This window comes from Falco cherrug, chromosome 7 (assembly GCF_023634085.1).
Source record: "Falco cherrug isolate bFalChe1 chromosome 7, bFalChe1.pri, whole genome shotgun sequence".
In the NCBI taxonomy this organism is placed as follows: domain Eukaryota; kingdom Metazoa; phylum Chordata; class Aves; order Falconiformes; family Falconidae; genus Falco; species Falco cherrug.
This window is the reverse complement of record NC_073703.1, coordinates 18,963,127-18,985,686: the sequence shown is the minus strand read 5'-3', so window position 1 is coordinate 18,985,686 and position 22,560 is coordinate 18,963,127. Positions and strand designations below refer to the sequence as shown.

General features: G+C 42.0%; 2 protein-coding genes across 3 annotated transcripts in view; one reads left to right on the top strand and one right to left on the bottom strand.

Annotated features, from left to right (window-relative positions):
- Positions 1-1,048: 1,048 nt before the first annotated feature.
- Positions 1,049-22,560, bottom strand: part of AQP9 (aquaporin 9) — a 29,397-nt gene continuing 7,885 nt past the window's right edge. For both annotated transcript variants that reach the window (XM_005435484.4, XM_027800092.1), the window contains exons 2-6: positions 17,854-17,980; positions 12,269-12,406; positions 9,607-9,725; positions 7,712-7,929; positions 1,049-2,392 (exon numbers count right to left, since the gene is read on the bottom strand). In XM_005435484.4, coding sequence (XP_005435541.1) covers positions 2,230-2,392; positions 7,712-7,929; positions 9,607-9,725; positions 12,269-12,406; positions 17,854-17,980 — 765 coding nt within the window. In that variant the 3' untranslated portion in view covers positions 1,049-2,229. The remainder of the gene's footprint in view (positions 2,393-7,711; positions 7,930-9,606; positions 9,726-12,268; positions 12,407-17,853; positions 17,981-22,560) is intronic.
- The window catches only part of ALDH1A2 (aldehyde dehydrogenase 1 family member A2), an 82,192-nt gene continuing 77,705 nt past the window's right edge, over positions 18,074-22,560 (top strand). Inside the window, exon 1 of the mRNA XM_027800091.2 lies at positions 18,074-18,328. The gene's annotated coding sequence lies outside the window, so the exon portion shown is untranslated. The remainder of the gene's footprint in view (positions 18,329-22,560) is intronic.

Genomic DNA, 22,560 nt, shown 5'->3' with positions numbered 1-22,560 from the left:
TACTGAATGATAACCTGCCCTTACCATTTTGGAGAAAATCAGTTACTTCTGGTTCATCAGCTGTCTATTTTGATTTTCTAAACAGATATTTCATTTAGATGTTGGCATCAGTGGAAGAATAAGTGCCTTTTAGACCTGAGGGCAGCCCTCTGACTGTTCCTACTTATGTAATCCCCCTCTAGACACCGATGGCTGGTAGCCACCCAAGAGTGCTCCTGCCAGGTATCACCAAGGGGTGAGAGACAGCACACATTGCAAGAGGGAGGAGCAGTCTGCGATTGCTTGTACACACCACCTTGTTTTACGTAGTGCAATTTATCAGTATTCAGGACAGATGAACTAGTTTGTCTGTGCTGCCAATGTAGGGTCTACAGTTAGGAATAATTTCCCTATTGTGCTCTTGATTGTCCTGTATCTGCCTCTGCTCACACCGAGGACTGATTCTGTAAACGCTCCCTCCTTCTTATTGCAGCTCTCCGGATAATGATACAATGCAGCCAAATGTGCATGGGTATAGCTATTAGCAGTTTTTACCCACAGCAGAGAAACGCTGAATCAAATGAGCATTTTCATTATAACAACTCATAAAGGGTTGATATGGTCTCTGGGCAACCTGAGTTCATTACAGTTCTGTAAGTTTTCTTCAAAAACATAATTAAAATTGGAATTATGCTCCCTCAAGTATACAGCATCATCTGACTTTGAGCCACAGCAAGCAGAGCTTTGCTCAGCCTGCTAATTCAGCTCCTTTGCTGCCATGAATCTGGCAGGGAGTATGACAAAGGCGTGCAGTGGCACAGGCCTGATCTGCCCAAATACTGGGGCAGATTCTGACCATGATATTTTCCAGACTGCTTCTGTGGATTCCTTGCCAAAGTGCACAGGCTGTTACTGGCAACATGAAGGGTTCCTCCCTTCAGGAGTGAAATCGGAGAAGTGTAGAATTCTAGAGCAGAGCAGTAGGCATTCAAAGGGAAGGGCACCCCGGAATAAGTGCATTGAACTAGTATCCTGAAGTTTTGCCATGAAAATAGCTCGGTAGCATCACTGAATGGGATGTCTCTTTTATTCATAATCACCACCAACAACCATATATATGTGTACATATTGGGAATGAACTTTGATTTAATCGGATACATTCAACTCACAATGATTCAGCAGAAATAATTCCATTTTTCAAGGCTGGATATTTAGGAAGTGGCCTATGTCCAACCACTGCTGTTTGGCGAGAGAGAACCGCTTCAGAACTCTGCAGAAGCGGGCCTTTGGGAATTCAGACCTACGACTAGGTCTGAGACCAGTTTCTAATTTTAATTACTGCTACCAAGATAAAAATTACTCCCACAAGGCAAATGAAATCCCCCCATGCAGATCAGCAGCAGAAGGCCTCTTTAAAGCTTATACAGATGTAGGCCTTGTCCTGACCTCTGCACAGCATAGGCCGGCAACAGAGGCTTATCTCCACAGGAATGAATTTTATCCAGAAAGCACAGTGGAAGATGTTCAGATTAATATTCTAGATTAGCCTTTTCATATTGGGTAGTATAAAGGTCAAGTAAATAGTTTAAAAGTAACTGAACATTACTGCTGTGAAGAACCTATACAGAAGTACAGCTTTGTCTTTTTTGGTGTGGATCTTATAACATTTTACTGGTTTTGATAATATTCTGAGTTACTTAACCTCATCACTGATGAGCTGATTCCATGCTGTTCAATTAGTGGCTCCATAAAATTAAGTTATTTAAAAATACTTCAATGGACATTTAGGCAATTTGGGTATTGTTCTTAATTTTCAGACAAGCCATTATTAAATAATGGCTACAAGAAGTGAGCAATGCTCTTACACATTAAATCAGCACTGAATCAATTAGTTACAAAACTGCATGCATAGGTAGTTATCTATTTTCAGTCAATTAGGCAACATGATTAAGATCATATGTGTTGAATTAACAGGTCAGTGCATAATCTTGCTACAACTTAATCTAGAATATAACTTGATCTGAAAGACATATGAAAAAAACAACAATTTACCCTTCCCACTCCCAAGTTCCCAGTTTTGAATGCGATCAGCCCAGTGTTTCATGGAAAGTGTTCAGTTCTGAACTTGTCTTCTGTATAGCTTTTCTGCTTTGAAATGTGAATTTCTAATTGAGGCATTCAGGTTTTATAACATGGTCCAAACAATCATTCGCATAAAAACTGCACAAGACAATGAGAATTCTTTACTTCTTACTCCATATTGGTTAGTTCGTATTTATCGTATGTATCATTTTCTTCTCCTGGCTGAGTATCTGAATGATGGATTTCAATAAAAATTATGTAGATCATTGCTCCAAGTACGCCTCCCAGCATAGGTGCAACTATAGGGACCCACCACCAATTGTTTCCAGCCCTGTAAGACACACACACAGACAAAAAAAATAATTGTTATTCTAGTGAACACCCTGCCTTATATCTGGCAGTGAACAAACATGAAGGTGTGACACTTGCTATATTGTAGACCTTTCTATTTTGACTCACATTTCTGTAAAGGGGTGAGACCCCTGTCTGTCCTACCCCTGTTGTGGTTGAAAGGCTAAGTAACAACCACAAAGCACGTTGGTCTACGTGCTGTATTTGTGCCTTAGAAACAAGGCCTCTTTACTGCATGTCTGTTTTTGGGGGCAGGGGATAATTTCTCTCTTGTGGAAAACAGGCTTCATTGACTTACAACGAAACAAACAGGGACATATTTATGGCACAGCAGTCTTGACTGATGCTGTTGCCAGATGCTCATGAATAGGTTTTCAGGAGTGATTGATGCAAATGCATGTTGCAAAAATGCGTCACCTCATCTGCATGGAAATTTGCAGGTTCAGGTCTGCAAAGTATATATGGTGTTCCTCTTGACAAATATAACAGATTATACCTGATTTTAAGTAGATTTGCCTTAAGGACTGTAATAAAACACTGACTGTAAAGTAGATTATACTTGACCAGAGCAGTCAAGAATCAAATTTCATGATGTACTGTCTCATCCCTGCGTTTAAAGTGTGGGGTCTTTCAGTAAGAGGTAGATAAGCATTTAGAAGTTTTATACACCTAAAACTTAATCATTTTTAGAATGGCTGTGTTCAGTAAGAAAGTCTGGTATATTGACTCCACTGAAATGTTTACATTCACTTTGCACAATTACTAGGATTTAATTTTAAATGTGAAGATTTATGAACATTTTTAAAGAAACAAGTCTACTGTTAAATGATATAAAACAATAATTAACAACCTCCTTATGCAGGAGACTTGGGCTTGTAGAATTACTCTCCCTTTCTGGAGGTCTACATCCAGACAGTAAATTACTGAGTACTGGTTTCAGAGCACAAACTTTCCTAACTGTACTGGTGCATGAAGGTTTTTTTGATTCAGTAACATGCTGTATTAATTGAATATGTGAGTCTGCAGTGAAAACCCAGCCACCTCAATTTCATGCATATTGAAAATGGAGAAGTAATGTATTTTTTTTTCTCTCCCAGAAATACAAAGGGACAAATTAATCTGTGAGAAGAACTTTACAGGAAGATGCCAGGGGAATTTTTAAACTGTAAGGATAATTATGCAGCACTCATTCTATAGACGTATGGAGAAGTGAACTCATGGTTAAGAAAAGAACAGAGCTAATCTCAGTGCCCTGTTCGTGATAATATTACTCCTTGTTCAGAAATGCCTTGAATGTGTATGTTTTGCCTTTGGAATTATTTATGTTTTGCCCTGAGGATATAAAAAAGGTCCTGATATTGTTCTACTGTGTTTATAGATATGTCTGTTGTTGAGTCATGAATGTCTGAGCCCCTGAATTCCTGGAACAAGCACGGACTAAGGTTTTATTGACTTCATCAGTACAACAAAATCTCTATCAAGTACTTGCATGCATTCCTCTGTGTGTGCCCGTGTGTGTACGTCAGCATATGATGGTGTTTCTGGCAGGTTTTTCTAGTCTTGTTCCATGAACTGACATGTGCCTTGTTGGCTCCTGAATGACCTTCCCCAGATTGTGGCCTGTATTTGCACCAGCTGCTGTCAGCTGCACTTTAGGCACCCTCTGCTAAGGCAACGTGTGTAAAGTCTTTATAGAGGGCGATGCCAAACCTGAAACAAGATCAGGACACAGCTGAGTTACAAGTTTCCATGACGCTCAATCCTCCTTCACTGCCGCGGGAGCAAGAACTCTTTGTGACAAGCACAGACAGCTTCACCAAAGCTCCCTTTGGTTGCCCTATGCCCTAGCTTATAGCTTTGCTGCCAGGTTAGGGGGAGGGCATCCAGCTATGCCTGGGTGGCCATCAGGTAGCTTTGCTGTGGAGCAGAGCAGGATGGAGCTGGCTGTGAAGGGCAGGAGGTGGTGTGCAGGGCGGGCAAGGGGTGCTTGTGTTAACTACAAAAATTTCTGGGAAGCTGCAGCGTTTAAGCTATATGGACTGGGAGCCGTGGTCCGTTTTAGGCTGGCAAAAGGGCATCTTGCCTAGCCAGCTGCTGCTGGGCGGTGGGATAAAGCAGTTTGCTTAGGGAATGCCGGGATAATTCAGCCGTTCGGCAGCGTGGAACGTGTCTGGCTACTGTTCCATGCTCCGGGAAGAATGCAAAATATTTCCGAGACCCTTGGCAGTCCGCATCCCTGTGCAGGCGAGAGGTGCGGCTGCTGACCCTTTCCCAAACGCCGTTCAGTTTAGCCCGGGCGACGTGTCCCCAGTACCGGCGGCCACGAGGTGTCACCGTTACCGCGCCGGTGGCTCCGGGCGCTGCCGGGTGCGCTGCCCGGCACAAAGGGACCCTCGTACCCAGGGGCAGATGTGCTATGGCCAGCTTCAAACGCTGCTGGGAATTTACTGCTCTGCGGGGCCCTTCCTGGCGTTCTCATTGCCGTTTCACCCTGTTACGCTTGTCAAAATCCAGGCTGGGGTTTGTACTCGGAGCGCTGCTGCCTTCTCACTGCAGACAAAACTGCGGTGTCCACCATTTATCTTAAACTTGTTAAGCATGTGCTTAAGAAAGGCTCCTGGTTATCTCCGTGGTTTTAGGACAAACAATTAGAAATGTTTAGGTCTCTAAAACCAGCTGTTCCCTCTAATGATGGGGACAGTTGCCACCCGTGACGCCTACCCCAGTAGGTTGAGCAGTTTGCAGGAACAGGCCACAGCGCTGGCTGCATCTGCTGCATGGAAAATGGTGCTGTCTGTAGGGTGCTGGAGGGACACCCCCTTTCCAGCTGCACTGGGTCAGAACAGCTTCTGATGGGAGCTTTTAATGAACACAGATCCAGGTGCACCATACCATAGCCTGTGTCCCTTAACTTGGGTCTCAAGGAAACTACACCTTCAGGCACCTTTGTGCAAAATGTAGTAACAGCAACGTTTAGCAAACTCCTGCTTAGCTGCGTCTCTGTCCTCTGGACAACGCCATGGTCCAGCAGATGTGCTCCCTTCCAGTCTATTTGAAGTTCCCTGCCTGAGAACATGGCAAAACCAGAATTCACTGGACCTGCAAGCACAAAGGAGGGTAGAGGGTATTCCTCCCTGTGAACCAGTTATCTTCATGTTTAGAGCATTTGCTTGGGATCAGGGTGTAGGGAGTCTCACCCTTTGTATCTGACCTGTTCTGAAGTAGGGCTGGCCTGGTCGTCCCTGGCTGCTCTGCAGGCAAACTCGCACACTCACTGATGCACACAGGGAGCGACTCAGCCGCCTTGCGAGGTCCTCCTTGTTCCAGTGAGTGTCCAGTGTCTCTTCGGGATTTCCTATCACTCGGTTTGTGCAGTGCTCCCTTGTGTCACTGCGGAGGTTTCATGCTTAGGTCCCAGTTCTTGGGCATGCCTTTTACCGGAGAGCTTAAGCACCTTCCTCACAATTGTGAATTCCATTTAAGCTGAGACATCTAAGATTTAGCTGTCAGCTGTAGCTGCATCACTTCAGCCTCTCATGCACATGTAATGCCAGGAGAGCACCAGGCGGTTCAGGACCCTAGCCACAATCGCTCAGGCTTTTCCCATGGCCTGCAACTGATGCACAGCTTCCAGCTGCCCAACTGAGCTCAAGTTCCCCTGAAGTTCCACTTGGATCTGTACTGTAGATAAGAACATATTCCTGTTGGATCATTCCCTTGAACTTTGCTATAGCTGTAGCCTTAAAACTGAAGGTAGGGAAGAAGACTTTAAGTTTACCCTAGCAATGACCAGAGATCTTGTATCTTGTTTTTTATGTTTCCATTTTCAAATTTCTTAGTATAGTCTTCACAGTGGGGATGCATTCCCTCTCTGTATATAAATCCTAAAACTAAATTAAGGAAGAGCTCGTATTGCTACAGATATAGTTTGCTGGTGGTTTCTTAAATGTAAATAAGTAAGACCTTTCTGTTAGAGAGGGGGTGAGTTCACAGGTATTCTGTGACTAGACTACAGTACAATTGGGCTTCCAGTCTGTTCCAGCAACATAATAGCCAATTTAACAATATATTACAATTTTAGCACACGACACTAATTAACATCATAGTCAACAACTACTTGCATTAAATAGTCATGAAAGAGGAGAATCCTAGGTATAGGGTGTCACTCTGTGTGCTGCTGCCTTTTTTTTCCTTAAATAAAAGTGTAGTCTAATGGTACAGTGGCAGGAGGTGCTGGGAAGGAAAACTTTGGAGGTAATCAGGGCGAAGAGCTGACATCCTGCCAGTGGCTCACCAGAGCTGCACTACATCGGAGCTTTGGATCTGCCCTATGGCATGACTCGCTGCCTGTTTTTTCTATGCCATGCCTAGCTTTTTGTTGTTGCTATTCAGATGAAGCTTTGCTACTGCTCTCCTCTAAGGCACATGATTTGTGTAGATGGAAGTCATACTAAATAAATACAGATTATTTGTACTTGGTGAAGTAGCTAAAATGAAATCTCTATTAACCAGAGCTCTCTAGTGGTCTACAGTACTTCTGGAGATTTCGACTTGTAAATAAATGGAAAAACAAACTGTACAAAAATAAACCGAAAGATCTACCTCCTGATGACAGATTACTCTTACTTAGATATCCCAGAGTGCCTCTTACACTGGATATGTGTAAGCTGTGGATTTGATGTGCAACTAATTAGCTGTGCATTTGGCCAGCCAAAACTGTGTGCGTGCACACACGCATGCATAGGGATTTGAGAGTGTGCTCTGAAATGTGGGAAAATGAAGGGAGCTTGCTTTCATTCACTCCTTCGCTCCCAGGCAGGAAATCAGGCTCTTAGATTGTTGTGTATTTCTGCAATAACTCGGTAGGAATAATAGCCTAAATCAATCTGATATGTCTGTGTTTTTTACAGCACTCAGTAAATACTTCCAATAAATATTCCCACCTAACTCTCTCACGATTTCCTTTTTTTTCTGAAAGCTGCAGGACCAGAGAAGAAAGCGCTTTTATATTTTCAGTGACCTCTAAGAATCTTTGATATTTTGGGAAGGGTCTGCTTGAAACAATGATTGATATTGGGGATAATGTGTGTTTGATTTGCCCTAGGAATAGGAAATCCTTTTTAAAGCCCAGTTCCTAGAGGATGTCTGGCTTAAAGTGCATGAATAGCTTCTTCTGGTATGCAAAGAATTACCTGTATGTATATAAAGTATGACTTGGTACCATGTTGAATCAGGATCTTGCTTTCCTACGAACCAGTTTTAGTTGAGAGCATTTTACTTCATATCTAGGCATACTTACGTGAATACTTCCATCCCCCATCCTGCAACGGCTGTGAAGAGCCTTGGGCCTAGATCCCTGGCCGGGTTCATGGCACAGCCACTGTTCATTCCCAAGGAGCACGTAAGAACGATTATAAGAAGTCCTACTGCAATTGGCTCCAGGCCCTTTGGTACGCTGTTATTTCTGGTGTCAAAAATAGCAAATACAGCCAGAAGAAGAACAGCTGTTGACATCACCTGGCCAATGCAAAGAAAAGAATTTGTATAAATATGTGCAGATTCCTTCCAATAATGAAAAGAGGGGTTATGGCAGCTTGGAGGATTGTGGTGGCTTAGAGCTGGTATTTAAATTTATCCCACCATACAGAGTAGCAACATTTTGAACCCGGTGCCCCTCTGCCTCACACTAATAAAAAGTTTTAATATCTGTGCTGAAAGGAAAAGATAAGGAATGTGCTGAGTACATTTGGGGGGAAAAAAAAAAAAAAAGGAAAAAGCAACAACCTGGTGTGGAAAGAAAAGGGATTTAAAAGGCATCTCCTGTGTGAAGTCTAATGCTTTGTTTCCACATTTTTTCCTATCAATATAACACTTCCATTTACTTGATTTTTTGGTAGTTCTGCTATGCCAATGCAATCAATTACACTGATACCAAAGTGTTTTATTTGACTGTATCCTGCACTGATAAATGAGACTACATATGTGTGTATAACTCTTTATCCAAGTATTGCATAACATAAGAAGAAAAAAGTGACGCCTACAAAGTCAAAACTGAGCACCTAAAACATTAGGAATTACCTAAATTAAGGTTGTATATATAACTAAAATGTGCATTCTGTATTGCATATGCTAACTGAGCTGATGAAGTTAATTTTCTTGGAATTACTTTGATGGAAGTGATGCTCTTTATTTTTTAATTGATTTAAATTGAGTGCTTTGTAAATGTCAGTTTTGCTAATAATTAACGTGGGGAAAAACAGACAAAATTTTCAGTGGTGTCAACACATTAAATTCCTATATTGATTTAAAGAAGTTTAAGTTTGGGGGGTTTAAAGATTATTTTGGTTTCATCTGTTTTTAATTTTGTTTTTAAACATCCATGGGCAAAAAAGATTTTCTGGAAAAGTCTGCTGACTGATCCAAAGACCAGAATTGTCTGTCTTACAAAATTTCAAAACAATGTTTGGATTTTTTTGAAGCCAAATTGAACAATCTTCAATCTTTTACGTAAGAAATTCCTGTGCTCCAGTAATCCCTGGTTTTTCATAGCGTGCTTATGCAGTATTTATTTCACATATGCCTGAAGAAGATGGTTAAACTGATCAAAGTAGGCAGAAGATATCAAACAGTGAAAAATGAAGTTTCATGAATGGGATTAGAGGATGCAGATTGGAAATGGAGATTTTTTCAGATTCAGTCATTTGAAAAGTAACATATAATACAAAACTATTTGCAAAGAGAAGGTTGGAGAGGAGTCTTACAGAAGCAAAAAACTCAGTTGTTCAAGGTGTGTTAAACTGTCTGCTTAAGCATTGCTTAAGAAACACTAGGCCTGCAAAACGGGCTAGACTTTGACATAAATGGACATGGCTCTGCTGAAGCTTTTGTAGAAACATTGATTTATGCTGGGGAAAGCCTCTTATACATATTGCATTAAAGACATGTAGAGTGCAACAATTAATATGATGTATGTGAAAAGAACAACTTGAAATGATCTTACTTGTAAAATACGACTAAAATGTAACCCCCACAAACAGCATTGCATTCTCATTGCTATTGTACACAGTGATATATGACCAAAACCATGAGATTCATCATACCCATTAGAGACCTTTTTTTTTTTTTTTATTACTGCTTGGTTTTACAGTTTTCAGTATGTTTAATTTGTAGAATCAAGACAGCAAGTGCACTTACCTGATCTGCAAATCCATTTATGAGGGAAAGATACGGAGCAGGATACGTTGCAAAGATATGTGCTGTTGCATTAGGTCCTGTGACTTCAAGTGTTCCATTGCTATACTCCATAAAGGCATCTATAGAAAACAGCCATTACCTGGATGCATTCCTCCATGAACAGTAGATTTCCTAGGACTAGAATGTATGTGATAGGTCTGTGCGCTTCACATTCTCAGCTGAAATCTATGCTTTTTTCTGGGAGCAAATTAATGGATTTGAGGTAATTTACTAATCACACCCACCTCCTGTGACTTGAAGTACTCTTCTTATGGACACCAGCTTTCACCATGGGGCTGGTTTTTCCGCTCCCCCCCCTCATTACTCCAAACTCAGCGCCAAGGAGTATTTTCTGATTCTGAACGTAGTTGCATTATTCAGTAAGCGGTCCTACATTTGGCATGATGCCCCTATAAATTCATAGTGTTCTGATTGTACTGTTGTGGATTCCCAGCAGCCAGGAATTGTTGTATTCCATTTGACAGTTGTGCAACGACAGCTTCTGGGAATGATCTCTCCTGAGAGACCTCCTTTTTTAAAGGAGTTTGAATTTTTCACTCTGTGTGGGCTTTACACCCAACTGCTATGCTAGTCAGCCAAGACAGGAGAGGGGTGGCAGGGCCCAAAACTTCAGTTCTTAGTATACTTAAGTTAGTGCATTTTTATATGTGTTGTAAACATTTATTTATATTGTAAAAACGTGTATATTTATGTTAGACTATTTAAAACGTATTTGAAGTAGTATAATATGACTTCTGTACTGAAATAATTCACTGCCTTGACAAGCCCTGAAATGGTAGAAATAAGAAGACACTAAGATGAAGCACTCAAAAATCTCCGTAGGCAGGCATGAATAATTAACACTATGCCTTTATTTCACGAGTGGGTCCAGTGATAAGGTGATACTTGTGGGTAGAGAAACAGCTCCCCATCTCCCATGGGAAGGCATGGTGAGGATCATTAGCTTCTCCTGAAGATAGCAGACAAACCAATTTTTCCTTGCCTCTGTTTTTTCTAGCTTTGCTTATAGCCATGATGTGGCTGCAGAGAGTATTTAATTGTTAACTGTGGTCAGGCTCTCTCATTTGCAGCGTCAGATAATTTTGTTGCATTTAACTATTAGAAAAAAAGGATAAGAAAATTTCTATGCTGTGGATTATTTTGTACACCTTTGGAAAGGCCCCATGTTCAGCAGCCTAGCATGTCTATTCATGGGCGTTGCTGAAAATGAAAGCACCTAGCTCAGATATGTGTGTGTGTGGGGAAGATGATGGTGTTGAGCACCTTTGTCTATATTTTTACTGGTGAGTTTTCAGTGGACCTCAGTGAGTACACAACTCTCTTACAAATTTGCAGGAAGAAAGAAATACAGAAGAGGTTTGGGAATTAAAAAGAGCAAGAGGAGGGCAAAGTACTTGAGCAGAGATAGGGACATGAGAAAATCCTGCGCTCCTGAATAACAGGAAGAAGTCTCTAACCCTAGCCCTAGGTCCCCTGTCTTGGCTCCCTATCCTGCTGCTACTCTTTGGCAGAACACAGCAAATCCACCCCCAGCCCCATGTGCATGTCGGCGTACTGCTGCGTCCTGGCCACAGCCTTAATCCTGGCTGCCTGGCTTGAGGGGGACTTGGATTCAGATGCAAATCCTGTTCTGGACTCCCACAGTCTCCAAATTATGACACTAACCTTAAAACAAAAACCCAACCCTCCCCTAAACTCAAATAAACAAACAAACAAAACCCCACTAAACCCAAAAGAGCACAGTTCCTGAAGATTTTTCTGTTCACGATTGCTACTGGTACTGAGCACCTAGCTGGCATACAAAAAAGCATTTCCATTTTTATACTTTCTCTGTTGCACCTAGATCCAGCACTGTCTGCAGGCGTAACACCCATAGGAGAGATGCTTTGGATGAGGTGAGCAGGGTCAGCAGAAGCAGAGTTTTGGAGTAGGCGATTGAAGCAACTGATCCAACTGAGTGTATTGATCAAGTCAGGAAGTCTGTTACTAGGGTTTTTCCTTTTGTGGCACACCATGTAAAAGCAACATGCCTCAAGGATGGGGTAATTTTTTTTTTCCTTTCCCCCACCCTTCTAATATGTGACCCCTTTATCACTCTACCTGGAGTTCATTGCCTTGGAGAGCTACCTCTCTAGGGTGGTCTGAAGTTTAGTCAGGGGGGACTTGATCTCATATCCTGTAACCTCAATGAACGATGTTGGTGATACTTGCCTACAGGCACTTGGATCAGGTCTTTAATGTTTTTAATTTGCTTGGAAGATGAATAGCCCTATATCCTGGCTATTAAGTAATTTAAAATCCTTACTGAGAAATACATGCTCTCAGAGTATCTGATTTCCCCTGAATAATTTTTCTAAATTTCAGAACATTTCTTGGAGTATTATTGTTTCAGAAAAGTTGTAGGATACCTGGAATGTTTGAGCCTTTTTTTCCCCTTCAAACTCTTTATACTTCTTCCTTTCCTCTTTATTGGCTTTAGCTTCAGTCCTGCCATTAGCCCTGTGTGAAGTCCTCTGCCTGCTTGGCATTCATTGAAAAACTGAGGCCTCAGAGACTGCCTGACCTCTAGGTTGTCCTGTGAGCATGTCTAAGGTGCACTCACCGTAATAAATCCCAAAGACAGCTGCTGCTCCAACAAATGCTCCCAGGAGTTGTGCTAATATGTAAATTGGTAATTTGGTCCATTTTAATCTTCCAGTCACGCACATGGCTAATGAAATGGCTGGGTTTATGTGACCACCTGAAAAATAAATCACCACATAAGTCATATGGATGACTCGGATACATGAGAATAGGTGAAGGGTTTGTTTAAATGTGGACACTTTCGAGCACAAGACTAGTACATGCTTTTCTAGATGTTATTTTGCAATTAAATGCTGACTGCAATTAAACTTAAACAAGTTGGATGGAATTAGAGTGGGGGGGAGGGGGAAAGCCACCAAGATCCAGTTTCCCTCTTGATGTCTGCAGACTGAGCTATTTATCAAACTGCTGCCCTACAGTATATAATCTATAGATCTATAGACAACTTTTCTAGAAAAAGCCTAAATCTGTCCTATTGGTTGTAATGGGAGGGTCCATCGTTCTGCACATGTTTTTTCTCCTCAAGAGTCGGCTTTTTATTTTTAAGGGTGGATTGGGGCAGTAGAACATTCTTTCAGTTTAGCAAGCATGTATTAAGATTAAGGACTATTACTGGCTTGATGATATATCTTGAGGCAGATCTGGAGTACCCTGCATTTAACTAGTGTTTATGTCCCTGTCTTTGACCTGGTCATGAACATAAAATAAAATAATGTTAAGGCTGTACAGCTTCATGCTGACTGTTGGTGAGCTATGCCTACGTGGGATCTGGGGATAACAGTGCGTAGTTCTTCATTACAGGTTTTCATCAAGCTCTTACACCCTTCAGAAAGGTCCACAATAAGGAAACTGATAAAGTAGCTGTGCTGAAACGGAGTTCTATTTCCTGTGGAATTTCCTTCCTTTATATTTAGGAGTAGCTACACCTAAAGTCACACATGGAAAAGATTTCAGCAACATTGGAATTCTCTGTGAGAATTTAAGTTTCTAAAATACATTCATTATTATATCACAAGTTAGTCACTTCCCTCAACATCTTTTATCAACATGGAAAAAATGTGTTGAATGCTTTTGGGGTTTTTGCATTTTTTCCAAAACACTTTTTGCATTTTTCACTTCTTACAAGTACGTAGCTGATACTTAACAAGTACAAATTGCCAAATAAACAGATGAAACAGTACTCCTCAGTAAAAATACAGTAAACCCCAGGTTTTGCAAAGACCTAGGGGATCCATTGCTTACTTTCCAGGTAAAGTCTAATTTCAGCCTGTACAGTTATCAGAATAAAATGGCCTTTGTCTTTAATAAAATAACTAAAAGAGCGTGACCTTTGTCTGTCAAAAGCCTAGTGATAGAGAAAGGGCCTCTATGTACAGTTTCTGTGTTTGTTTGCACTTCAGGTCAGTGAGTCATTATCTTGTGAAATCCAGGCACCTTTGATACATAATGAACTGACAAACACAGATAATGAGCTGGATAAAACCTTCTTTGTATCATTTCCAAAACTCTGACCTAGTAGCATCAGTCTTGAATTAATTTTGAATTCCTTACTGTGTTTCAAATTCTTCAGCACAGAGCAAATAGATGGATGGCACCTTATTTAACAACCCTTCATGTGAATGTTGATAAATTGTTGTCTTGTCTTTTGTTCTTTACTCCAGCTGGAATGAACCATTTTCCTTTCTTTCAACACCTGATATTGTTCCCCACCTGTGTATAATACAGGGTGATTGTGATGGCCAGGACAAGTCATAATAATATTAAGATCTCTGATTAACATTACATCTGGAAAGGAAAAGTCTAGTTGAAGGCTCTCATGCTGACATAGGGAAGTTAAAAGCTTCTTGGTTCCTATGCCACTGGTTAACCCAAGTTTAAAAAAAAAAAATGTCCCCTTTGGACAGTGCATTCCCTACTTTTTTGTAGTTGCAGTGATCATGTTAATTAATTTGTTTCAAATGTTAAGTTGGAAAAAACAGTGGGAAATTATCTAGGTAATATAGAAGAAAATTAGATAGAGGAAAAGCTAAAAGGGGAATTTTCCCCTAGATAAAAACGCTCAAATTCACCAAGTGTACAGACTATGTATTTTATGCTACCATGAATTTAGAATTTCAAAACAAACTGATGCAAAATATTTTAGCAGTACTTAAACATGAGACTTCATGGCCAAAAAGGCACAGAATTTGCTAACAAATTTTGTGGGAACTGATGTTCTAAAACGTCTACTAGTAATCATATGCTGGATAATCACAGCCTATTGAAATATCTGTTCCTATTCTTCCACAGAGAAAACGCACTGCAGGCAGAATCCTTTGTCATGGGAAAACCACAGGAAGCACAATACTACAACATCTGCAACTGCTCTGCCCTGTTGGGATTGAGCTCTAATCTTCTATCTAGTGGAGATGAATATCCCTTAAAGATTCAAACATAGGGCAGGTTAGTGTCTTTCCAGGGTTTTGTTGTGAGTTTTGGGTGGATTTTTTCATGATACTGCCTTAGGAGAGTTTACCTGCCTACATGTAAACCAAAAGCTGTAGTTTAAAGGTATTTAGGTAATAGGAATGTACTGCTGAATTAACTTTGTGTGGTATTAAGGAACCGTTCTGGTCTGTTTCAATGACAGTAACAAGACCACCTGTTTTGTGGTACCTTGAGCACTTTCTAATGTGAATTTAGAAACCTCCTCATGCATGGTGCCTCTATAAAAGAGATTGTAAAGGAGAAGAGAATAGGCCATGCTAATTTTTGCTATAGCAACTACTTATAATGGCCTAGTTATATGTACAGATATTTGCCCAGATGGACATTACCCTCTTTATGAAGGGTAAGAAATGTCTCTATGAGAACTGGAGTACAAAGGCACCGTTTACTTTAGGAGAGTAATATAAACTCCACATACAACATGGAACATTATGTATTATAATACATAAAATATGTATTGTTACAACTTAGAGTTTTCTATTTTAAAGGGAGAATTTAAATGTTAAAAGCAGTTATGCTGATGTTTCTGATATTAATTTGTCCAAAAAAAATTGGTGGAAATAGCAGAGAAAGCACCATCCAATATGGCACATGTAGACACTGATTAGCTAGCCAAGCTACAGACAGAGGACAGATGCCTGACCAATATACATTGGGGACATGTTATAGCAGAAACAAGGGCAATGCATTGACATTGTATCACAGAATGGATCTCTAGTACTGAATCTTTTTGCTGTTTCTGTTTTCTGTAATCTGCTGCTTCTGTGAATAAGCAAACAGATAGGAGCAGACTTGCTACTGCCTGTCATAGGACGTGAGGAGAGAAATTGCACTCTGTAAAGTGAACGCTGCTTATTAGACCCACTAGCTGGTCATTCTACCTTCTACTTAGCTGGAACCATTTTAGCTGGTGGCTTGGATTCCATAAGCTTTTCATGGTTATTTCCATAAACACAGTGCCTGTGCTGTCCAGTATCATCCCTCTTGACAGAATTTTCAAAGCAAGATCAAGATTTCTGGTTTGCAGAGATCACTTTCCATAAAAGCCAGAGGTCTGCCAAGGTTTGCACACTGTAGCTCAGATCAGAATTTGGTGGAAGATTTTGTCGATCACAAAAAATTGAGAGAAACAAGGACAAATTGTTGACAAGCGAAACAGGCAAATTGTTATTGCCAAGCTATTCCCCATCATCTCTGAAAGGCCATGGAGAATGGCAGAGGTGCCCGAGGACTGGGGCAAAGCCAATGTCACTCCAGTCTTCAAAAAGGGCAAGAAGGAGGACCCGGGAAACTACAGGTCAGTCGGCCTCACCTCCATCCCTGGAAAGGTGGTGGAACAGCTCATCCCGGAGGTCACCTCAAAGCATGTGGAGGAAAAGGAGGTTATCAGGGGTAGTCAACACGGATTCACCAAGGGGAGCTCATGCCTGACCAGCCTGATAGCCTCCTTTGATGGAATGGCTAGCTGGGTTGATGAGGGGAGAGCGGTGGCTGTTGTCTACGTTGACCTCAGCAAGGCTTTTGGCACTGTCTCCCACAACACGCTCACAGGTAAGCTCGGCAGCGCGGGTTAGAGGAGCGGGCAGTGAGGTGGGCTGAGAACTGGCTGAACGGCAGAGCTCGGGGGGCTGTGACCAGCGGCGCAGGGTCGCGCTGGAGGCCTGTGGCCAGCGGTGTCCCCAGGGGTCAGTGCTGGGCCCAGCCTTGTTCAACTCCTTCACCAGTGACCTGGGTGGAGGGGCAGAGCGCGCCCTCAGCACCTTTGCTGGTGACACCAAACGGGGAGGAGCGGCTGCCCCCCCAGAGGCTGCGCTGCCCTTCAGCGAGACCTGGGCAGGCTGGAGAGCTGGCGCAGAGGGACACGGGGAAGTGCCACCAAGGCCAGCGTAGGGTCCTGCCCAGGGAGGGACAGCCCCACGCAGCAGCACAGGCTGGGGCTGCCCTGCTGGGGGGCAGCTCTGCGGGAAAGGGACTGGGCTGCTGGGGGACAGCAGGGTGCCCACGAGCCAGCAGTGTGCCCCGGTGGCCAAGGGGCCAGCGGTGCCCTGGGGTGTACGAGGAGGAGCGTGGCGGCAGGTGGGGGGAGGTGACCCTCCCCTCTGCTCTGCCCTGGTGAGGCCGCAGCTGGAGCCATGCCCAGTGCTGGGCTCCCCGGTTCCAGACAAGGAACTATGGGAGAGGGTCCAGTGAGGGGCTACAGAGATGATGAGGGGACTGAAGCGTCTCCCTGATGACAAAAGGCTGGGAGAGCCGGGGCTGCCCGGCCTGGCGAGGAGAAGGCTGAGAGGGATCTTCTCCACGCACACAAACACCTGACTGGGGTGTCAGGGGGACGGGGCCAGGCTCTTGGCTGTGGTGCCCAGCGACAGGGCAGGGGGCAGCGGGCACAAACTGGGACACAGGCAGCTCCAGCTGGGTGTGAGGAAGAACTTCCTTCCCTGGAGGGTGGCAGAGCCCTGGCACAGGCTGCCAGAGGGGCTGTGGAGTCTCCTTCCCTGGAGACATCCCAAACCCACCCAGACGTGACTGTGCAGCCTGCTGGAGGGGACCCTGCTGTGGCAGGGGTTGGGCTGGGTGGTCTCTGAGGTCCCTTCCTGTTGCGACGGAGGGAAGACACAGTCACTCAATATGAGTGATCAGCAGACTTCGTTTATTGTACCTTACAGTCACCTTTTATGCCTTCTTATAATTAGCTCATACATATTACAAAAGTTAAGCTCATTATTGGTTAGTTGCCTAAATACCAAGCCCACCTCTAGTTTCTCTTCTGTAGTTTTCTGTTCCCACCTGCAACATTCTTTTCCCACCAAAATCTTCCTGTTATTGTGTAACAAGGACAGCCAAAGACAGTGTATTTTGCTTTACTTCAGATAAGCTGAGAGCGATGTGCATTTTTGTCCAGCCAGCTGGACTATGTCTATGTGACCCTTTTCAGCTAGCCAGTTATCCACACCTTCCAGCCCTGACATCCTGTGAAACTGATGCAGACTCTGCTGTAATGGTGCTTGCTATTGGTATATAAGTAACTGTTTATGCCATGAAACGGAAGTAATTGAATAAGGTAGCCTTAAGACTGTGGCAATAAATGCTATATAAGGAAAAAAAAAAGTCACTTACCAGAAACTCCCCCCGATACATACACTGCTATGGTGACTGCCATTGCAAATCCGACTGATATCGTCATGGGTCCACCATGGGCTCCTCGGCTAAGGACAGCCTGTCCCACACACCCACATCCAAGTGCCTGTATTTTGAAAGAGCAAATGTAAAACCATGAGTGTGTCTGTCAAATGTTATCAGTTAGTTGCAATGCCTGCTGCTGTCCAGATATAGCTGAAAACGTTATTAAATATTGAAACAATGCTCAGATTTAATATTGTTGGCACGTATGCCATTGTTGCCTTTGCTGCAGTGAACATTTGCTCTTTATTTTCCCCTGCTCTGTGACCAGGGACAATGTCTGTTAATAAGGACCTCTCTCTCCCCAGAAAACAGCTTTCAAGTACAATGATGGCATACAGGTCGGAACTTGGAGCCTAAACAAGATCTCACAGTCTCTACAACAAAGTGAGGAGGGAATTAATTCTATGTGGTAAGTCTTCAGTTCCAGACTGTAGTTCTAAGCAATGAAAAAACTGTTATAAAAATCATGAAAGATAGTTCAAAATGCTTTTAATGTTTAATGTTGAAATTCTGACAACTTTCTGGAGATTAGAGTGTGTGTTACTGTTATGCTGCCTTGATGTCATATATTGCTCTATCAAAATATTTCACTGGCTCTGCAGCTTGAACAATTAGTTGAAGCGGGGATACCTGAATAATTCACATTGGGGAATTCTCAATGGATTTAAACTAGCTTCCATTTTGTGTTGGTTCCCCTCAGAATGAAATTCAGCAATACATTTAAATGTATGCTTGCGATCATGTTTATTCAGTTCTAAAGCTTCTGCTTAGCTTCAAGCATATGTTTAGGTCCTATTAAAGTGGGTAGGAAAGCTTTTCAAAGGTACAACAGGCCTTTAGTTTAAGATAACTAGCTGATCTGTTTCTGCCAGAAATCAATTTTTGTCTTTGAAAATCTCCTTTTAAAATACATGCTTAAGTGCTTTTACTGAATAAGGACCCAACACTGTAAGATATTAAGTACTATCTATAGTATAAAACTTTTACTTCTCTGCAACTCTAAGTGATCTGAATCAAATCATAACATTTCTGGGATGTGACTAGATTTATCTTGAGCAACCTTAATTACTTTTATGTTAATTTGGGGATAGATATATTTATATTATATTTCTCCTTTGGTACATGTGAATCTGATTTATTTTTTTTCTTCCTATAAAAGTGTTCCATCTTAGCCAATGCAGTTACTTTGGGTAATCTCCTTGCTTTGCTTTACTGATCTGCCATTACTGCGTGTCACCAATGACTGTATTGCAAATATTCTTCCTAACTATGCATATTTGAATACATAAAATATAGGTTTTAGATGTGCTTATTTTCAGTTGCAAGGCAGTTGCATTCAGAAACTGCGAAGTAATGGGAAAATCTCTCCTGCCTTAGAAATAGATGGTACTAAAAAGATGTGGTGATTGAGGTTTAACAAGCAAGTCCTGATAGAATAGGTGCAATTTAAACAGGCAAACTCATACTTTTGTTTCGATTATTTCCCCAAGGGTTTTAACTAATACAAAAATGTGACAGAAAAGCTCTCAATAAAATTACACTCTTAACCAGCTTTGCAATGCAGATGGAGTTTCTGTTATAAAAGTGCCCTGAGACTGTGTCATATACCCAGGTGCAGTTCTTGCCTTGAGGTCATAATCATGCAAGCAAACAAAACATTGTCTGGTGCCAAAGTGTTACAGCTGTCAGATTACGTAAGGGTAGGGTGGTGTTAGATAGCAGTAGTTCATTGGACTGTATAATTGAAAGTTACAAGACATATTCCGAGCTGCAGTGAACTGCTGTGCGATGAATGACATATGCTTACGTTAGGCGTTCTCATTGCTATTAGTTCTATATACCTAGCAATTCAAATGGTAAGCACAAATGCACCTACAGATATTAAACCAAAATGAAATACCTTGTAGTTGTTTGCAGCTGAAATGACAGGATTTTTTAAAACTTCATATGAGACAATTCTAGGCATCATGTATTTATATGCTTATTTAACGTGGAAAGAATGGGTATGCAGGAAGTTTAAGATGAAGGCACAGTTCTAAAGGAGGTAGAATTAGAAAGCTCTAGCCTTCATTTTTCAGACTTCTCAAAGGGAGTGTGCCAGAAATTGCGCTGAGTAAGATTTCGTGAAGATATGGCTCAGACGTGGAACAAATTTAAGTAGGCTGGTCTGGGGGCCTGTGTACACTGGGGTGCAATTTGCATTCAGGCAAGCAGGTAGATCTACATGTATGCACTTGTGTTCTGAAATGGCATCGGCAAGGTTTTGCAGATTCCAAGAAAAGGCCATTCTTTTGAAAATATTACCCTTCCTGTAAGGACAAAGAGAAAACAGGAGTGGCAAAGAAAGGTATAGAAAAGGATAAGGGACAGTAACACACTTGTGTATATCAACTACGAATTCAGAAAAGGGAAGGAAATAACAGAGGGAGGCTGTGGCTTCCCTTCTCCGATTACCAGAACTGAGGAGAATCATAGAGAAACAGCTGTATGGTCCTCTTGCAAAATAGCTTCTGCTCTGCAGGTCATAGGGAAATATGCAACTCCAGATGCTCCATTTTTGTGCTAACCAGTCTCAGAAAGCTTGGTCTACAAACAAGAAGGGATACAAACCAGCCTGAACACAGCTGCACTGGCTTCTTGCTTGGTGGAGGCTGGTAAAGGACTGCCTGCTCATGCGCAATGAATGAACGCTACTGCAGGCATTGTCAGCGTATGCCTGCTCTGGGATGGGGAACCTGGGAACTGAACTCACACATCTGAACCATGTCACGATAATATTTTCTCCATCTGCCGTCATTTTAAGATGGAGAGAAAAAAACTTTCTCATACCTACTGCTGCTAGGTTGACATAACTGGAAACTATCACCCAATCATGTAATTACATGAACAGCAATTTAATACTCTGTGAATCTTTGCTCGGCTGAGCTAAGACCAAATAGATCATCAAGTTGTAAATAAATAGTCTAAGTTTCTAGGCCAAGCTCAGCTATCAGCTGCACCCCCACAAACTCATTGACGGAAGCACATGGAGTCAATGAGAGTTTAATTTACAGTAGAATATAGCCAGATCTCTTTATCTTACCTTGTTTTATCTTATGTTACCAAGTTTTCATTTTAGCAGTTGTCTATAGCTAGATCTACTTAAATTTATTGGAGTAGCTTTAGTACTGACCTTTTTGTTCACAAAGTAATTGGATTACTGTTGTAAATAATGTGTTTGGGTGTGGAATAGCTGTCTGCACGGTCTCTGCCAAAAAACTTGCTTCATAGATGTTTAGATTCTTCTCTTTGTCTTGAGTAACAAAGCTAATGTTAGGAAAGAAAAACAACTGGCCTCCAATGAGCATAAAGTCCTGTTACTCCCTGGAAGCTTGCAGAACTTTTATCTCTGTCCCACTTATCGGAGAGACTAAAGATCATTTTGCCTCCATCTGTGCTATTTGCAGGATTTTTGCAAATGCTTGTAATAGCATTTTTTGGTGTAAATAGGTTTTCCTGCAAGATCCGAATCCAGAACTTTAGGGAATCTATTTTTCTACATGGCCTGTAAAGCTTTAGACATCTTAAAGCAGAATGCTTATATATATATATGTATATATAAGAAAGCCCCTTCTTATCAAACAGGTCTAGTGGTAGTGTGCATTCATAGCCATACATTCTTACTGTAACATTAAAGCAGCAGCCGAGCCTCCTGTGATTTAGTGGCGTGGAGACGATGAGGTGTGTTTTGCTGTGCCTTGTACCCTGCCAGGCGGTGGGTAGTCACATACCTACAGTGGGGTACCACGGATGCCCCTGCAGGCAGGGCACAGCCTCAATGGCTGCACAACTGCTGATGCTCTACATGAATACAAGAGTTGATGTGCTATAAGGAATACAGAGTCAGGAGTTATAAAAAAATCTGATGGTAATTATAAGCCGTATAATTGCAATGAGGAAAAACTAGAAAAATAGTTCAGAACTTCCGGTTTAGTCAGTTTTCAGGATAGAACAGTACTTAAACAACAAACAGCTAATTACGAAGAACCTCCAAGGATCCCTCCACCAATTCACAATTTTCTGTAAGGGTGCCTTTGTTCAGGCAAGGCACCAACGCTGCCCCTTTCCCATGCCACGCTCACACCAGTGTTCTCCTACTGTTCCCCAGACAGGTGTTTCAAGCTCGCCTGTGACTTCTCCACTCCCCTTTTCCAGAATGGATGGGCTACAGTACCGCTCTGGAAGAGTCAGAGAGTCCTTTGGGGGTTGGGAAAGGTGGTTGTATTTGCTCTTCACGGTAGGTAGGGATCTCTTTGACCAAAACTGCCTATAAAAATATTAGAGGGTTGTTTATGATTTACTGTAGTCATGAATGGTTCCCCCTGTGCCCCATTAATATTTCCATTTACAGTTAGTTTGGGTGCTGCTTATAGAGGTATAAATAAACTTTTCAGATAACAAGCTGATTTCTAAATTATTTAGAAAGCAAGTCTGCTTAAGAATGTATCTATTATGTTTCATAATAATGTGTTTTATAAAGAATTAGAAACTCTTCCCATGCAGAGCCATATTTTTGCTATGTTTGTGTATTATGTAGGGCCTTAATTCAGACTGGGCTTCCAAGCATTCTTTCAATGGGGATGGTGATGCTAACAGCAACAA